This window comes from Chanodichthys erythropterus, chromosome 22 (genome assembly GCF_024489055.1).
Source record: "Chanodichthys erythropterus isolate Z2021 chromosome 22, ASM2448905v1, whole genome shotgun sequence".
Classification (NCBI taxonomy): Eukaryota; Metazoa; Chordata; class Actinopteri; order Cypriniformes; family Xenocyprididae; genus Chanodichthys; species Chanodichthys erythropterus.
Genome location: NC_090242.1, coordinates 15,212,122 through 15,228,203, shown reverse-complemented (window position 1 = coordinate 15,228,203; position 16,082 = coordinate 15,212,122). Strand labels below are relative to the sequence as shown.

Sequence of the window (16,082 nt, the reverse complement as noted above, 5' to 3'; positions counted from 1 at the left end):
TACCTGAACGTCATGAGTGCTAGTGATGGCAACAATACAAAATAAATAAGATGTCTAAATGTCACAGAGGGAAAATTGCAATCTTGATGCGAGTGTGTGCGTGTGTTAGTACAGAACCAGCAATAAAAGAGGCATTCTCCAAGATACCTCAAACAGAACACAAACTGTATCCGATTTCCTACAATTGTCTCTCCCTGCCATTATTTTGGAAAACATAAGGGAAAAGGAAAACAACAGGCGAGTCTTCATTGACCGCTTTGCGAATCACGTCCATGTTTACTCTGTGCTCTTCATATATCTGCAGTCTTGACCCCAGTGTCCAGTACTGCACAGTGAGGTTACAGGTCAGGCTGTCCGTTCATTGTACCAAGAGTCATCTCCAAAAGCCGATTCTTAGCCTTTTTAGGATCCACAATGTCATATCAGTCCACTGTGAGCTAAGAAAAAGGGCTGATCAGCAGATCTTCACACAGCAAAACAAACTCAACACGCCATGTTTCTGGCAAAAAAAAAAAGAAGAAAATCAGCAAATGAAACAAAAATAAATTTTAAAGTAATGCCCAGAGAGACTGTTAAATATTTTCATATATTTTTACACTATTCTACAGTTCTCAAAGGTTCAGGCAGCCAATTTTTTCAGGACTCAAACAAACTTCTCCAGGAGATCAGACATTGTGTCAGGGTCACTGCTTTTTCTTCGTCACACACAAAAACAGATGTGAATTCAGGACTACAATAGGCAAATGAAAATTTAAAGACAGAAGAACAATCAGAAAAAAGAAAAAAAAAACATCTGAGAACCACATCTATGCTCCTGAGGCCTTTGAGAAATAATCTGGGATAGAAGCTAAACCAGTAGTGAAAAGGAGTGAGGGGAAGAATGGAAGATGGCCTGTAAGCCCATGGTGCATGAGAGCGAAATGGATGATGGACGGAGGCTAGCTCCAGAGGCCGGCGTAGTTTCCGTGTAGGCCAGAACACAGGGGGCCGCCGGCCACAAAGAGTTTGGTGCCAGAGTCGTCGTAGCAGTGTGTGTACACGGCATTCGGGAAGGAGCGGACGTCGGAAAAGTAGCTTCTCCATGTTTCATCGTGATTCTGTAGAAGAAGAATCAGCATTTTAGAATCTGATATGGATTGATATTTTTTCAGCCTCAATAAAAATATACATACACTACCATTTCTTTTTGGGGTTGGTAAGATTTTTTTTTTTTTATGTTTTTCAAAGAAGTCAGGATTTTTAATTTATTTTAAATTATATTTATTTTTGTAATTTATTATTGTTTTCTATTTTAATATATTAAAGTGTAATTATATGTAATCATATATATTAAAGGTGCCATCGAACGTTTTTTTTAAAAGATGTAATATAAGACTAAGGTGTCCCCTGAATATGTCTGAAGTTTCAGCTCAAAATACCCCATAGATTTTTTTTTTTTAATTCATTTTTTAACTGCCTATTTTGGGGCATCATTAACTATGCACCGATACATGCTGCGGCCCCTTTAATTCCTCACGGTCTCCGCCCCCGGAGCTCGAGCTTGCCTTAAACAGCATAAACTAAATAAACACAGCTAATATAACCCTCAAAATGGATCTTTACAAAGTGTTCATCATGCATGCTGCATGCATACATCAGATCATGTAAGTATAGTATTTATTTGGATGTTTACATATGATTCTGAATGAGTTTGAGGCTGTGCTTCATGGCTAAAGCTAACATTACACACTGTTGGAGAGATTTATAAAGAATGAAGTTGTGTTTTTGAATTATACAGACTTCAAGTGTTTAACAATGAAAATAGCGACGGCTCTTGTCTCCGTGAATACAGTAAGAAACAATGGTAACTTTAACCACATTTAACAGTACATTAGCAACATGCTAACAAAACATTTAGAAAGACAATTTACAAATATCACTAAAAATATCATGATATCATGGATCATGTCAGTTATTATTGCTCCATCTGCCATTTTTCGCTATTGTCCTTGCTTGCTTACCTAGTCTGATGATTCAGCTGTGCACAGATCCAGACGTTAATACTGGCTTGTGTAATGCCTTGAACACGGGCTGGCATATGCAAATATTGGGGGCGTACATATTAATGATCCCGACTGTTACGTAACTGTCGGTGTTATGTTGCGATTTGCCTGTTCTCCGGAGGTCTTTTAAACAAATGAGATTTATATAAGAAGGAGGAAACAATGGAGTTTGACACTCACTGTATGTCTTTCCATGTACTGAACTCTTGTTATTCAACTATGCAAAGGTAAATTCAAGTTTCCATTCGATGGCGCCTTTAAAATGTAATTTATTCCTGTGATGTCAAAGCATCGTTACTCCAGTCTTCATTGTCACATGATCCTTGAGAAATCATTCTAATATGCTGATCTGGTGGAAACATTTCTTATCATCAATGTTGAAAACAGTTGTGCTGCTATTTTTGGGGAAACCATGATACATTTTTTTCAGGATTCTTCAATGAAGAGAAAGTTCAAAAGAACAGCATTTATTTGAAATAGAAATATTTTCTAATATTATAAATGTTTTTACTGACACTTTTGATCAATTTAATGCATCCTTGCTAAATGAAAGTATTAATTTCTTTAAAAAAAATCTTACTGACTCAAACCTTTTGAACAGCAGGTATAATGTACAGCTGGCTCTTCTCATTATCACAAAATGGCCTCAGACAGGGAAATCAGGACCCCGACGTATAGAGGAGTTGTTTATTTTGCGATAATGAGTGGCTGACTGTACGTTATCCCTTATATAGTTACAGTATTCAAAGTTGTAACAAACAGGCAACAACCTAAGTGGGTCAATTAAACCAATCAAATAGTAGTTATACTTCCGTGTGGACCCCTGATTAATGCAGCAGACCGCATTTCTGCTTAATGAACTTCCATATGGTAAGCAGAGGCTGATGCTGCAGGCAACTGACTGCTAAAGTAAGCACTTTGTAAAGAAGCGTATTTATAGGCTAATTAATTTAAAAGTTTGCCCAAAGATTTCATGGCAAAAATTAGGTAGTGGGCGGATAAAGCAAAAGAAACAAAAAATAGCAATAATATATGTACATCAAATGAGTATGAAAGTTCCCATATATAAACAAAATGCAAAACAGTAATTGTTTAGGTATCAGATTTATTTTAAAACAGAATTATAATAAACATATATGCTACTGTTTAAAAGTTTGGTATCGGTAAGACTTTCTTTAAACAAAAATACTTTTATTTAGCAAGGATGCCTTAAAGGGATAGTTCACCCAAAAATGAAAATTCTGTCATCATTTATTCACCCTCAAGATGTTACAAAACTGTAAAAATTTCTTTGTTCTGTTGAACACAAAAGGAAGATATTTTGAAGAAAGTTTGCAACCAGGCCGCTTTGGGGCACCATTGACTATCATAGTAAGAAAAAAAATACTATGGAAGTCAATGGTGCCCCAGAACTGTTCAGTTTCCCACATTCTTTAAAAATATCTTCCTTTGTGTTCAACAGAACAAAAAAATGTATAGAAGTTTGGAACAACCTGAGGTTGAGTAAATGACAGAATTTTCATTTTTAGGTGCACAATCCCTTTAAACTGATTCAAAAGTGACTCTAAAGACAAATAAATGATGAATGAATAATAAATAAATTATGTTCTTTTGAACTTCAAACAAAGAATATGTATATATAAAATATGTGTAATTGTTTACCTCAAAATTCAGCTTTGCCATCACAGGAATAAATTACAGTTTAAAATATATCAAAATAGAAACTTTTATTATTTTACATTTTAAATTTATGTATTGCTGTATTTTTGATCAAATAAATGGAGCCTAGCTGAGACTTTATTTTTTAAAAATGTACAGACCCCAAACCACTAAACGGGAGTGTGATCCAAAATTAGTGGCGAAAAGATCGCAATCAAACAGCCACGCAATCTTATTCCTAAATAACGAGCCAGAGAGAGCATTTGAAATTTATGAAACGGCTTCATAGTCTTTTCAACAACACAGTATCATTATTTCTTTAATATTATTTCTTACAATAATTCAAATGATCACAGAAGTAGTACTGGGATAAAAAAAAAAAAAGTTTATAGTTCAGATATATACACACGATTTCTACAATAGCAATCAAAATAGAGTAAATCACCTTTTGAAAGTAAAGTAACTTGACTTCTAATAAAGATCATATTAATTACATCATGCCAATAGGCAACAAGCGACTGTTAAAAATGTTTTAGTTCAAAAACACTGATTCATCCAGCAATGAAACGAGTGAAGTCTTTATGACTCACTAGTCATTGAATCATTCATTTATACCAATGTTTAAAAAATAATTCATTCCAATTAATAAAACGCTTAAATAGACTACAGTAATTAAGATTTTGCCAGAACCTGTTTAGAATTGTCGGAGAATCTTGATTTCTATTTTTAAAAAGATCATAATTCTCAATTTATCCACATTCGTGCAGCTCTAGTGTATTTAAAACAGAAGTATAATAAAAAATAAGATATTTATTTATTAAGTGCCTGCAATGGCCTATGTCAAATATAAGATGCATATATTGGTCTAATCAACCAAGATCTAATCAATATGTTAAATTTCAGCATGTAAAACACTCCTACCAGCCATCCTCTCCCTGTGGTGAGTTTAAGGATGCCCTCTGCAGTGCGATTCCGGTACCCGCCGGGTGTGCTGGATGGGCCATCCAGAAAACGCTGGGCCCTGATATCATAGAAGAGCAGGGAACCTTGGCCAGTGCCTACTGTCACTATGTGTTCATAGAAGCTCACAGAGCGAATACCTAAGAAATAATTAAACAGCACCAGTTTGCTTTGCAAAATATAACTTTTTAACTTTGAGTGAACTATCTTGAGAGGGAAAAACAAAAAACCTACCACTACCACGCTCCCTGGAGCTCACGGATTTGATGTTCTGAGTCGATTGCCGGGGGTCGAGGAAGGAAACGTGCGCCTGAGAACCGACTGCATAAACAGACCAGTCCATCCCGTAAGCCAGACACACATTCTCCTTACAGTAAGGAAGTTTCGTAGAAAGCTCCTGACAATCATATTAAACGGAAAAAACAGTCATTAGACAATTGTAAAAAATACAGAGCTTGGCATAAAAAGCCAATATATGAGAGAGAGAAAATGCTGATAGTGGTAACTGTACCTTACACAGGTTGTCTTCTGCTTTCCACAGATGGAAATATCCATCTAGAGAAACGGCACCCAACTCCTAATGGATGAATGAAAGAGATGAAAGTGGAATTGGAAAAATGGTGAGATGAATAACACACAATGAATCAGTACAGCCACATGAGTCATAGACAGCTGCTGACCTTATGGCTGTTGTTGAAGGCCAGTGCGCGCACTTTGCAGTTGTAGGGGTGGGTGTATTCTTTCGGGATGTCCTTGAGAGCGCGGTGAGAGATGTGGGAGTAACAAGGAACACCTTCCACATTCTGACGCTTCTCCGCTTGAGACAAAACCTCCTCTGATATCTCCCACAGACCCATGGAACCATCGCGAGATCCTGCTCCAGTGAAGAAAAGATTCATTCTCTTTTAATGGAACAGTAGAATCTGTACAACACATAAGTGATAATGTATAATTTATCTCAAAATACACCCAGACAGTGTAGTCAGGGGAAGTAGAGGGGTCTTGTATTGCTTTAAGCAGGTTATTTTGTGATAACCAGCCAAAAAAATATAGTGAAATATTATGAAGAGAATTGTTAATATGAGAAACAAGGATGGGGTTCGACATTAACGTTTGTCTGGGACAAGTGAATTTTTTTAAGGGACAAGTGAAAAAGAATTTTACTAGCCCGACCAGACAAGTAGCCTGAGTAAAACGTCAATAATATACAAAACCTGTACAACAATTATACAAAAACTGTATAAATGTCTTTCTTCTGCTGTACACAAAGGACGATATTTGGAAGAATGTTTGTAACCAAGCAACTCCCCAATTGACTACCACAGTATTTTTTATTTTTTTTCCTAGTATGGTAGTCAATGGGGGCGAGATCTGCTTGGTTACAAACATTCTTCCAAATATCTTCCCTTGTGTTCAGCAGAACAAAAAAAATGTATACAGGTTTGGAACAACTTGAGGGTGAGTAGATGATGACAGAATTTTCATTTTTGAATGAACTATCCCTTTAAGTCACTTACATTTTAGACAAAAGAAAAATCTAATTACTAGAATTCAAAATGTCATTCTCATTACAGTAATACACTAATGAAAACCATCATGTCCAGACATTTTTTTCTTTTTAATTAAAATCAGAATGAAATAGATTTAAATTTAATTATGTAAAAAATATAAATCACATTACAGTTATGAGAATGAGTCATTTTCACGTTACAGCATGTTACTAAGAAAAGGGGACAAGGATGTGCTAAACTAATGAAAATAATATCAATCTTAATGTTCCTGAACTAGGCCCCATTGTCTTCATGCAAAACATACTTTCAATTTCTTTTCTTCCTTTGCTCTTGGGGTGAAATATGACCTTGACAGTTTTCTTAAAACGTACACAAGCACTTAATGTGTTAGGACACGGTGTAAAGTGTTTGCTCAAAACTGGATCTGCAAGCTTCTTACCTGAGACTGCCATGGTATCACTGATCCATGCAATGGAGAATATCCAGTCGTTGTGCCCATCCTGTTAGAAATACAGAACCAAATTTGAGTCTTTACATAACAGAATTGTTTTTAATTATGTTAGCCAAAGCTAGCCACTAAAAGCACTTTTTTTTTCTTTTTATGAAGCCAAAGGCTGAAGCCACTAAACCGTTTGACATTTACACTACTTTCACAACTAAAAAGGGAGCAAAGGCCAGACTCACATCTCCAACACAGACAGGGTCAAGTGTGGGAAGTCTGTACACTGCCAGGCTGTTGGGGTTGTCTCCTCCAGTGGCCAGCAAAGTACGAGAGGGGTTCAGCTCTATGGCGTGGATGCCACATCCCTGCTGGACATCCAGGCCACCGACTGATCCTGGATTGTGGAAATGGAAATGGCCTCCCACTCCACCCAAACCCTGGGAGACATCTCCCCTGCCCTCTCTGTCTTTCAGCATAGGTATCCTGGTTATCTGTCCCGAGAGGACATCCACCACAAATAGCTAAAAGCACAAAGAAAAAAGGGATTACTAAAGTTACCCTTGTGGGAATTCTGATTCAATAAAATTAGGTAATTTTTTACATAAACAAATTAAACAGGGAATAAATAGGGAAAATCATAATTTAATGTTTATGAAATAGGATAGTGACTTTATTATGATCTAAAATGTAGTATTGAACATCTCAGAGCTAAGTTTTAGGTAAAGGCTTAAATATAGATGCGTTTCAAATTAGGTTTTATTTTTACATTTTCATTTTAGTTAAAAGTTTTAGTAATTTCTTGTGTGTTTTTGTATTTATAAAATAGATTGTTATAATACTGCTGGTAGGCCTACTTTTCTTTGCCTTTTTTCTTGGAAATTTTATGTATTGCACTTTAGAAATGTAATTATCCAACTCATATGCAGAATATCCTGTAAGTGTCTCAGGCAAATAAAAAAAAAGTTAAAAAAAGTAAAGTAAATCTGGAAAATAAAAGTAACATCTATCTAGCACGTTTACATAGAAAAACAATGGAAAAGTAGCACAGTGGAATGGAAAAAACACATTCTGTGTGAAGGGCCCCATAGTTTACCCTAAAATGAAAATTTTCATTAATTACTCACCCTCATGTCGTTCCAAACCTGTAAGACTCTCGTTGTTCTTCACAACACAAATGAAGATCTTTTTGATGAAATCTGAGAACTTTCTGTCCCTCCATAGACAGCTATGCAACGTTGATGCTTCAAAAAGTTCATTAAGCGATCATAAATCTAATCTATATTAATTGAACCTTCGCCGGGAGTTTGATTGACAAGAGATCTCACCAATCATAACACCGAATCCACCATTTTGTCCAACAAAGCAGTCAGGAGTTAGAAGATTAACCTCGGTGGACTTAAACTTGAAAAATGGTGTGTACTGACATCTTTCCGCATTTGAAACAACATTCCTTCTCATGTTAATTAATATTTATTTGATGCTATAAATTAACTAGTAGGAAGAGATGATTGGTTCACGAGCCGCTTGAGCTGAGGCGCTACAGCAATCTGTCACGACACATTAAAGAGCCACAAAACGTTTTTTATTGTTCGAATTTCTTAAAAAAAAATACAGTTTTTAAAGCTGTGACTTTGTTTAATGTCATAAGTAACCTGCTCTGTCTTGTCTGTCGACATGTTGTCAGTGTCCTCTTTGCTCCGCAATGTATTTTTCACTCTGTGTGGCGTGACAGAGCCATTGCTTGTTGGGCAAAGCAACAGTAACTAAGGGGAGCGGGTCTTTGCCAAGGGTCAATTGAGTGGTTTAGTCCAAATTTTCTGAAGAGACTTGATCGCTTTATTTGATGAACAGATTTAATTTAAGCTTTTATTTACATATAAAAACACTGATCAGCAAACATAAACAGAAGCTCAACCGAACCTCAAATGTGCTGCTTAACACACGAGAATGAACCTCATTGGTTCTCGCATGCGTCAAGCAAACATGCTTTAGCTTTTGTTTACCACAAATAATGAATAAAAGCCTAAATTAAATATGTTAATCATATAAAGTGATCGAGTGCCTTCAGAAAATTTGGACTAAACCACTCAATTCATATGGATTAATATGAACTTCTTGAAGCATCAAAGTGTCAGTTGCGTAGTTGTCTATGGAGGGAAGGAAGGCTCTCAGATTTCATCAAAAATGTCTTAATTTGTGTTCCAAAGATGAACGAAAGTCTTACAGGCTTGGAACAACATGAGGGTGAGTAATTAATGACAATTTTAATGTGGGGGTGAACTAACCCTTTAACAGTAAACTTTCAAATATTTCAAGATTTAAATTAATCATAAATACAGCACTGATAACATTACATACTGAAGAAGTACTGATCAAAAACCATCTTACCGTGTTGCATTTGGTCCCGCACACCACCTGCCTGTGGTTGAGCCATTGGGAAGCAAACACCTTGTTGAGGCGGCCGAGGGAGAACTCTCTCTCTCTGAGGATTCCGGGAATGCGTCCGGCAGCAAATCCGCGCAGACTCCGCTGGAAGCTCCACTCATGCTGCTGCTGCGGGCGGAACTCCCTCCCTCTCACAGAGCACACCACCGACCGCCGACTCTGCCACCAGTGCTGGGCATGACGCGCTGAGCTGGACACGCGGGCACGCTTAAACACACTCTGACACCAGTCCAACTGTCAAAGGCACAAAAAGGAGTGATTCAACAAAATGTAAAAAATCTAAATGAAAACATAATAAATCATAATAAATGTTCTTTTATCATTCATGACTTAATTTTAAAAAATGCTATCACTTGAAACAAACTGTAATGCATTTATTGGCAGTTGATAATAATTTTCACGTTATAACTGACAAATCACAGAATAAATCAAATACACCAAATATATTTAACTAAATAAAATAAAATATAAAACACTAAACTAAAAAAAAAAAAAAAAATTTTAAATGCTAAAAATAAATTCAAGCATCACAACATTATGATGTACAGCATGAAAAATTGATATTAATTTGTAAATTTACTGAAAATTAGCATTAGTGTTTATAAGAATAACTTTAACCTGTTAACTGTCACCGGTGGGCCCACAACCATTACACATTTAAAACAGTAATATTCTATACTAAACCTAAATTAATCTTGACAAACTATATATCATTTGAAAGCTTAGAATCTCTACTTTTCATATTTTCATACTCATAAGGCATGTTCAGACCTTTATTTTGAAATAGCAATGAACATGAAAAATCATAAAGATTGGTTGAAACAAGTTTGTTTTCATGCCAAGAGTTCAAAAGATAACATCCATTCAGTTAAGACATACAATTTGAGAAAAAATGGTCTGAAAATGTTTCTAATAGAAAATAAATACATTTTATGATTGTGACGGCGATCTATAACCCACATACATGTTGTTTTTATGTTTAGTAGAGGCTGAATTCATATCAAATTCTGCCAAACTTCCCATACTACTTCTATATAGGATGTCTTCATAAATTGTATGAAAATAATGGAAATATATGGTTCAGATCACTCAAACCATATATGGAAATGGAGGCGCCTTTATAGGGTCAGTAATGGAGCTTGGTTGTCATCTAGTGAAAAAGTGTGGTACTCCACCCAAACAAAATCTTACTGAAAGCTCATTTTTTGAGACCTCAACCTGAAATTTGGAACACAACTTGTTCAGATTTTTGGCTTTGATTTCCTTGCAGTTTTAGAGTAAAACGTGTTTTGTAAAAAAAAATAAATAAATAAATAAAAAAAAAAAAATATATATATATATATATATATATATATATATATATATATATATATATATATATAAAATATTATATTTTTACATTTTACATTTTCATAAACTTAAACTTCTACTAACTTCTATTTCTACCTAAACTTTTTTCTGTTTCACTTACATAAGATATTTCACTTCTACAATAATCTGCCAAATTTCATCTTTAAAACAAGACTAGCCATATGTCTATACTCCAAGTATTCTTGAATTACAACCATTTAAGTTTGGATAGTGCATTTTCTTGTCTAAAAAAAAAAAAGTGGGGGTGACAGTTAACAGGTTAAGTGAGCTCTTCATAAAACTTGAGATTTTGTTCATTTAAATCTTAATTTTACATCACAAAAATGCTCTTTGTTAGTAATTTCAATATCATCTCTTTCTCATTCTGATTATGTATTTTTTTTTAAAACAGAAACCCTAAATTAGGAGAACAACAATCTCACAGGACATCTGGTTTTAGGTGGCTTCTTTGCAATCCAGCACTGTGTGTGCACTTTTTAAAAACAGCTTGCATTCGAAGAAAAACACCTGGTGGCACTGAAAATTCATCACCTCACCCTGCTAACAGCACTCTATACAATCAAACACAATAAATTACATTAAAACAGCCAAACAACAAAAGTGAGGGCATCCATCTGATGCTAACACCAGCTGGCAGACAAAGCGACTCTGTGCTCCCGGCAAGCATCGACAAATCAAATATAGCCATGACAGGGGGCGTGTAAAACCAGTGGCTTAAAGTATATCAGCTCCCATAGGCCAAACAATCAGAGTGTGTAAAACGGAGACTCATTCATTTTAATGCTAAACAGCACTGACATCATAATGCTTACCAAGACATCGTCACCCATATAAATAACTCTTGCTGAAATTACACCATCTATCCTGAGTGAGATCTAGTCATAAACACTGATGCGTCTCTACTCCAGTAAAGCTCTTCCAATCCCCCTTCAGGCTAGTAAACGTCAGCCCTATCTGACTGACCCAGATCCTAACGGCCAAGTAGATCAGAATAGGATCTTAGTCAATAGAGTACCTCAGGGATGACGTGTTTTTGTAGGCCGACCCGGAAGTTAGCGGTGCACGGGTTCCCTCGATCGAAAGCCTACGCATTTTTCCCATAGACTTTTGGGAAAAAAAATCGGAAAAAATAAGCTCTGTGTTTAACAAAGGGTTATGACACTTACACGTTTTGTCTATCAAGATAATCTTTACAAGTTAACACAACATTTATACATTTTGAAGCCTAAATAAAGCCGTCAGATATACAAATCTAACAGCTATAAATGGACTACAGCACACCATGGTCGCAGATCAACTGCGCTGTGTATGAATACTTATCCACTTTTTCATGAGAAATGCTGTCCAAATGTCCTGTTTGTCATGATGACATCTAAAGTCCCCGCCAAAGGAAATAGTCCCTTTTAGCAACTTGTTAGCAACTGCCGTTTTTAAGACAAAGGTTTAAAAAAAATCACAAGCGGGTTATAACTGATGTGTTTTATGTCATAGATCAAAACGTGAAAATATGTAGAGGCTTTGATAACCACAGACCTTATTTCAGGCGATTCAGCAAAAACCCATTCAAAAAACCCATTGATTTCAGGGCGATGGAACCGGAAGTCCTAAAATGCTAACTCGCTTCCGGGTTTTGCCTACAAAAACACGTCATCTCTGAGGTACTCTATTCATGGCCTTCCCATTCACAAACTCTGCAAAAGTGTATGATCATACAAAGAAAGGACCTTCAAGAGTGTGGGAAACCTGCAAGGATCAGCATTAACAATCAACCTGTACTACAAAAATATCTCATCTGGCTTTCTATAGTCCCACCCCCAAATTCACACCATTGGTTGATGCTGGCCGGGATACACAAACATACATTTCAGAGGAATAAATCTTCAAAACAGATTAGATGTAGCTCTCTCTCTGCATATTAAGCTATGACATGTGAAAGTATTGATGCATGAAAAAATTTAGACTTTATTATATTATATAGACTTTATGATATTATTTAAGATATAATATTTACAAGATTGCAATACAGAGAATAAATAAGACATTAGCAAACACTGTTTCTAAAAGCTTTAATAAAATAATTAAGATAATTGTATTTTTTAATAATTACAATTATTCGTATTTTAAATAATAATATAAGGTATACCAGTGAATTTTAAATAAACAGTGAGATGAACAAATAAAGTGTAGACATACACTAGTTATTCATTACCAACATCATTTGTTAAGGCCTATGATAGCAGTGAATTGTTTTTAATGATTTTCTCTTTTAGATATGGCTGTCCCACAGGGATACATCCAGTGTTAACCTGTGATAACAGAAATAAACCTTCAACAACACCAAAAAAGGAAAGCAACAAGTCTTACAAGCAGTGTGTCGCAGTGAAGACCACCTTCCCCCATATGAGAACTCTATCCTGTCCTGTGAATCCTATTTAACACATCAACATCACCTACAAGGCCATAATATGATATCGCTCACTGATTCTTGAGGAGTACTGGGACAAAGAAATATCCTGCTCTTTCCATTTTCTCAGAACATATGCATTTTACTGGTCAATCACTCAATATAGCTCAATATCAATACAAAATAATGTGTGATATACATGCTAAAAATTAAACAGCACCTATATGACCTTGTTGAACCCATGGCAGGTGAAATATAGAAAGAGGACCTACAGGATGAAGCCTGATTTTAGAGATGTTTCCATAATTACCTTACGGTTTTGACAAAAAGCAATGACACCTGTGAAATGTAGCTAAAATTAAACACTTTCTGTCAGGGCATAGAAGTAATGTTTTTTTTCAAAATGCTACATACTTATATATACCCGTTTACTTATATATTTAATCTATATAAAATATGTAATAAGTAAGTCTGAGGAAATGTAGCTTTAGCGTTATATCACAATAAAGATATACATTGATACAACAACATTAAATGTTGATACGTTCAAAACTAATGTATGACATGTTTTGTATCTTATCAAGGATCATTCTGCAGCAAATCACACATTGTGTTATTGATATTTCTCATCTTAACGATGAAATAATGGAGAACTATAGCAGATCTCTGTCCTACTGGAGGACTAACCAGCTAATGCTGTCTAGCTCTTGGTGGAGTATCATTATCCTGTAATCTCGTGCAGGATTAAGACGTAACGTTACTCAGACACGCAACCTAAATGTCCAAGGCTACTGATAAATGATTACACATTAATAAACCAGTTCACCATTGCCAGATCAATGTCAATAACAACTAACGTTAAGTTAACAACCCTTACGATTAGCCTTTAGCCAGTGAATGGTACTAACATTAGACTGCAATATGTTCCTATTTGTAAACTGTTACATTTCGAGCTTGTTTACCATTATAGGTGGTTATTATTTCATATAAAATGAGAGGTTAGCATAGTGCCTTTGTCATGTATAAGAGAGATCTGTTTTTTTTACCTGTTGTTCCTTGGGCTCCTCTGCTTTCCTTTTCCTGCTAACTGTTTTTCTCGCCATAGCCCGACACGCACAGGTCCCTCACCCACATGGAGGGCAGCAGCGACGCTAGGAAGTGGATCATATAATGGCGATGGGGTTGTTTCGGCGGCCTCCGGGCTAGTGAAGCGGCGCGACTAATCGAATCCAACCGAGTCGCGTCGGCCGGGGATGAATCGAATAACCGTCCGATTGTGTTTCAATGGCCGATCCCCAATCCGTTTGATTTAGGTCGTTTTAGGGTAGGCTTGTTTGCTTTCCGTCTGTGTGGAGGAGCTACAAGGGTACAGCTGCCCCTCCCCTGCACCGAGCTCACTTTTCACCTATCTTCTTTCTATCCGTCGTTCTCCTGACAAAACGCGTCATCCAACAACGTACATTGCCGCGCGCAGCCGCAATCCAGTCAAACATCAACAAAAACAAGGTCAAGCGTGCGCGTGCGCCTCTGTCTGGGGCGTGCGTGCGCGCGCCCTTCTCACGTTCTACGTGTTGTGCTGCTGTGGATATCTATTCATTCTTACAATTCGGTGCTTTTAAAGAAGTTATGGCATTTATAATGTACAATTTCTCCTTTGTATAGCTGGATAATAATAAGCTCTGGTCATCAAACTTAAATTCAACACATTTAATTTGAAAAACAAACAAGGAATTACGTTAATGTTTACGTTAGTTGTTAATGTGCATTTAATCTATCTGAGTAGAAAGTTGTTCATTATGTTAAGTCTGTTATGCTATGTTGTATTAGGGCCTTCGTTAAGTTTTCTGTGCCCCTGTACAAGTGTTATATGAAATATAAACCTCATGTTATTACTGAAAGAGATTGAATTAGGTGTGTCCTCTGATTATTGTATTAGTTCATATTCATATTGGCTATCTGAATGTGATGAAAGTGTTTCCAGTTTCAACAATGCCATCGGCTGATGCACAAATGTCCATTTGTCTGACAATAAGCTGTAACCTTTGTTGTTGCTCACTTCTGTTCCACTGGAAGTTTCACGATGGTAGTGACCAGAAAAAGAGATTATCAAAGTTCAGGTGTTTTGTTTCTTTGTTTGTTTTTTGCTGCTGCTGGACAAAATCTGTGCATCATAAACACCAGTGACAGCCACACTTTTTGAAAAGAAGATTAAGTTTAATCACACTGAAGTCTGAAATCATTTTAAAGAAGACTAAACATTTTAAATCACATTTAAGAGCAACAGATCTCTGTATCGTTAAGACAAAAGCCCTCCAATCTGCTCTACCTGTCAATCAGGTTCAGGACATTTCCCCGTTTACAATTATAACAATAGATCTGCATTTGAGCGCTGACTCACTCCAGGCCAGAATGTTCTTTGTGATGCAGCCAGCAGTAGGTTTGCTCTGTTCTTTTCAGCCTTTTCTATTCAGCCTAGACTGAGGGATGCTGACACAAAAAGTAGAAGAGGAAGACCCATGTTTACTTCATTTAAATAATCAGTCCTGTACGGGATGGGTGAACCTCCTGAAATCTGTCAAGAACATATGCAGGTCTCTCTCTATATAAAGTCTGTGTGTGTATATATATATATATATATATATATATATATATATATATATATATATATATATACACACAGTAGTTAATATTTGAAGTGGATCAAAACCTTCTTCTAGGACAACACTGATGAACTTTTTTGATCCACTGCAAATATTGACTAATATACTAAATATATATATATATATATATATATATATACACACACACACACACACAAACACACAGAGCTTGGACAATGAAACTGAAACACTGGCCAATATAGTGTTGGAGGTTTCATGCCTATATTTGTGCTGCTTGGTGGCCAATCTTCACTGATTTTACATTCCATCAGTAAGAGCAGAGTGTGATGGTAGAATTAACAGAGCAATAGCACAGCTGTACATGAAATATTGCAATCCACATTACATAATGGGAGACATATTAGAGTTCAAAGTAGGACAAATTGTTGGTGTGCATCTTGATGGCTCATCTGTGACCAGGACAGCAAGTCTTTCTGGTGTATCAAGAGCTATGGTATCCAGTGTAATGTCAGCATAACACGACACAGGACGAACCACATCTGCACACCTTGACTCTCCTTCGTCCGGAGCTCCACAGAGTCAATATTCAGCAGTCGGGCTGCTATAGACAAACCTTTGGTCACATGT

The 16,082-nt window shown here is 36.2% G+C and overlaps 1 protein-coding gene across 1 annotated transcript; it reads right to left on the bottom strand.

Annotated features, from left to right (window-relative positions):
- Positions 1 to 408: 408 nt before the first annotated feature.
- Positions 409 to 14,282, bottom strand: dcaf12 (DDB1 and CUL4 associated factor 12). The gene is made up of 9 exons (XM_067376716.1): positions 13,881 to 14,282; positions 9,003 to 9,293; positions 6,857 to 7,135; positions 6,612 to 6,672; positions 5,342 to 5,535; positions 5,173 to 5,238; positions 4,896 to 5,058; positions 4,623 to 4,801; positions 409 to 1,097 (listed from the first exon to the last, which is right to left on the bottom strand). Exons 1-9 carry the CDS (start codon positions 13,935 to 13,937, stop codon positions 939 to 941), a joined length of 1,449 nt encoding a protein of 482 aa, XP_067232817.1. The 5' UTR covers positions 13,938 to 14,282; the 3' UTR covers positions 409 to 938.
- Positions 14,283 to 16,082: the final 1,800 nt, after the last annotated feature.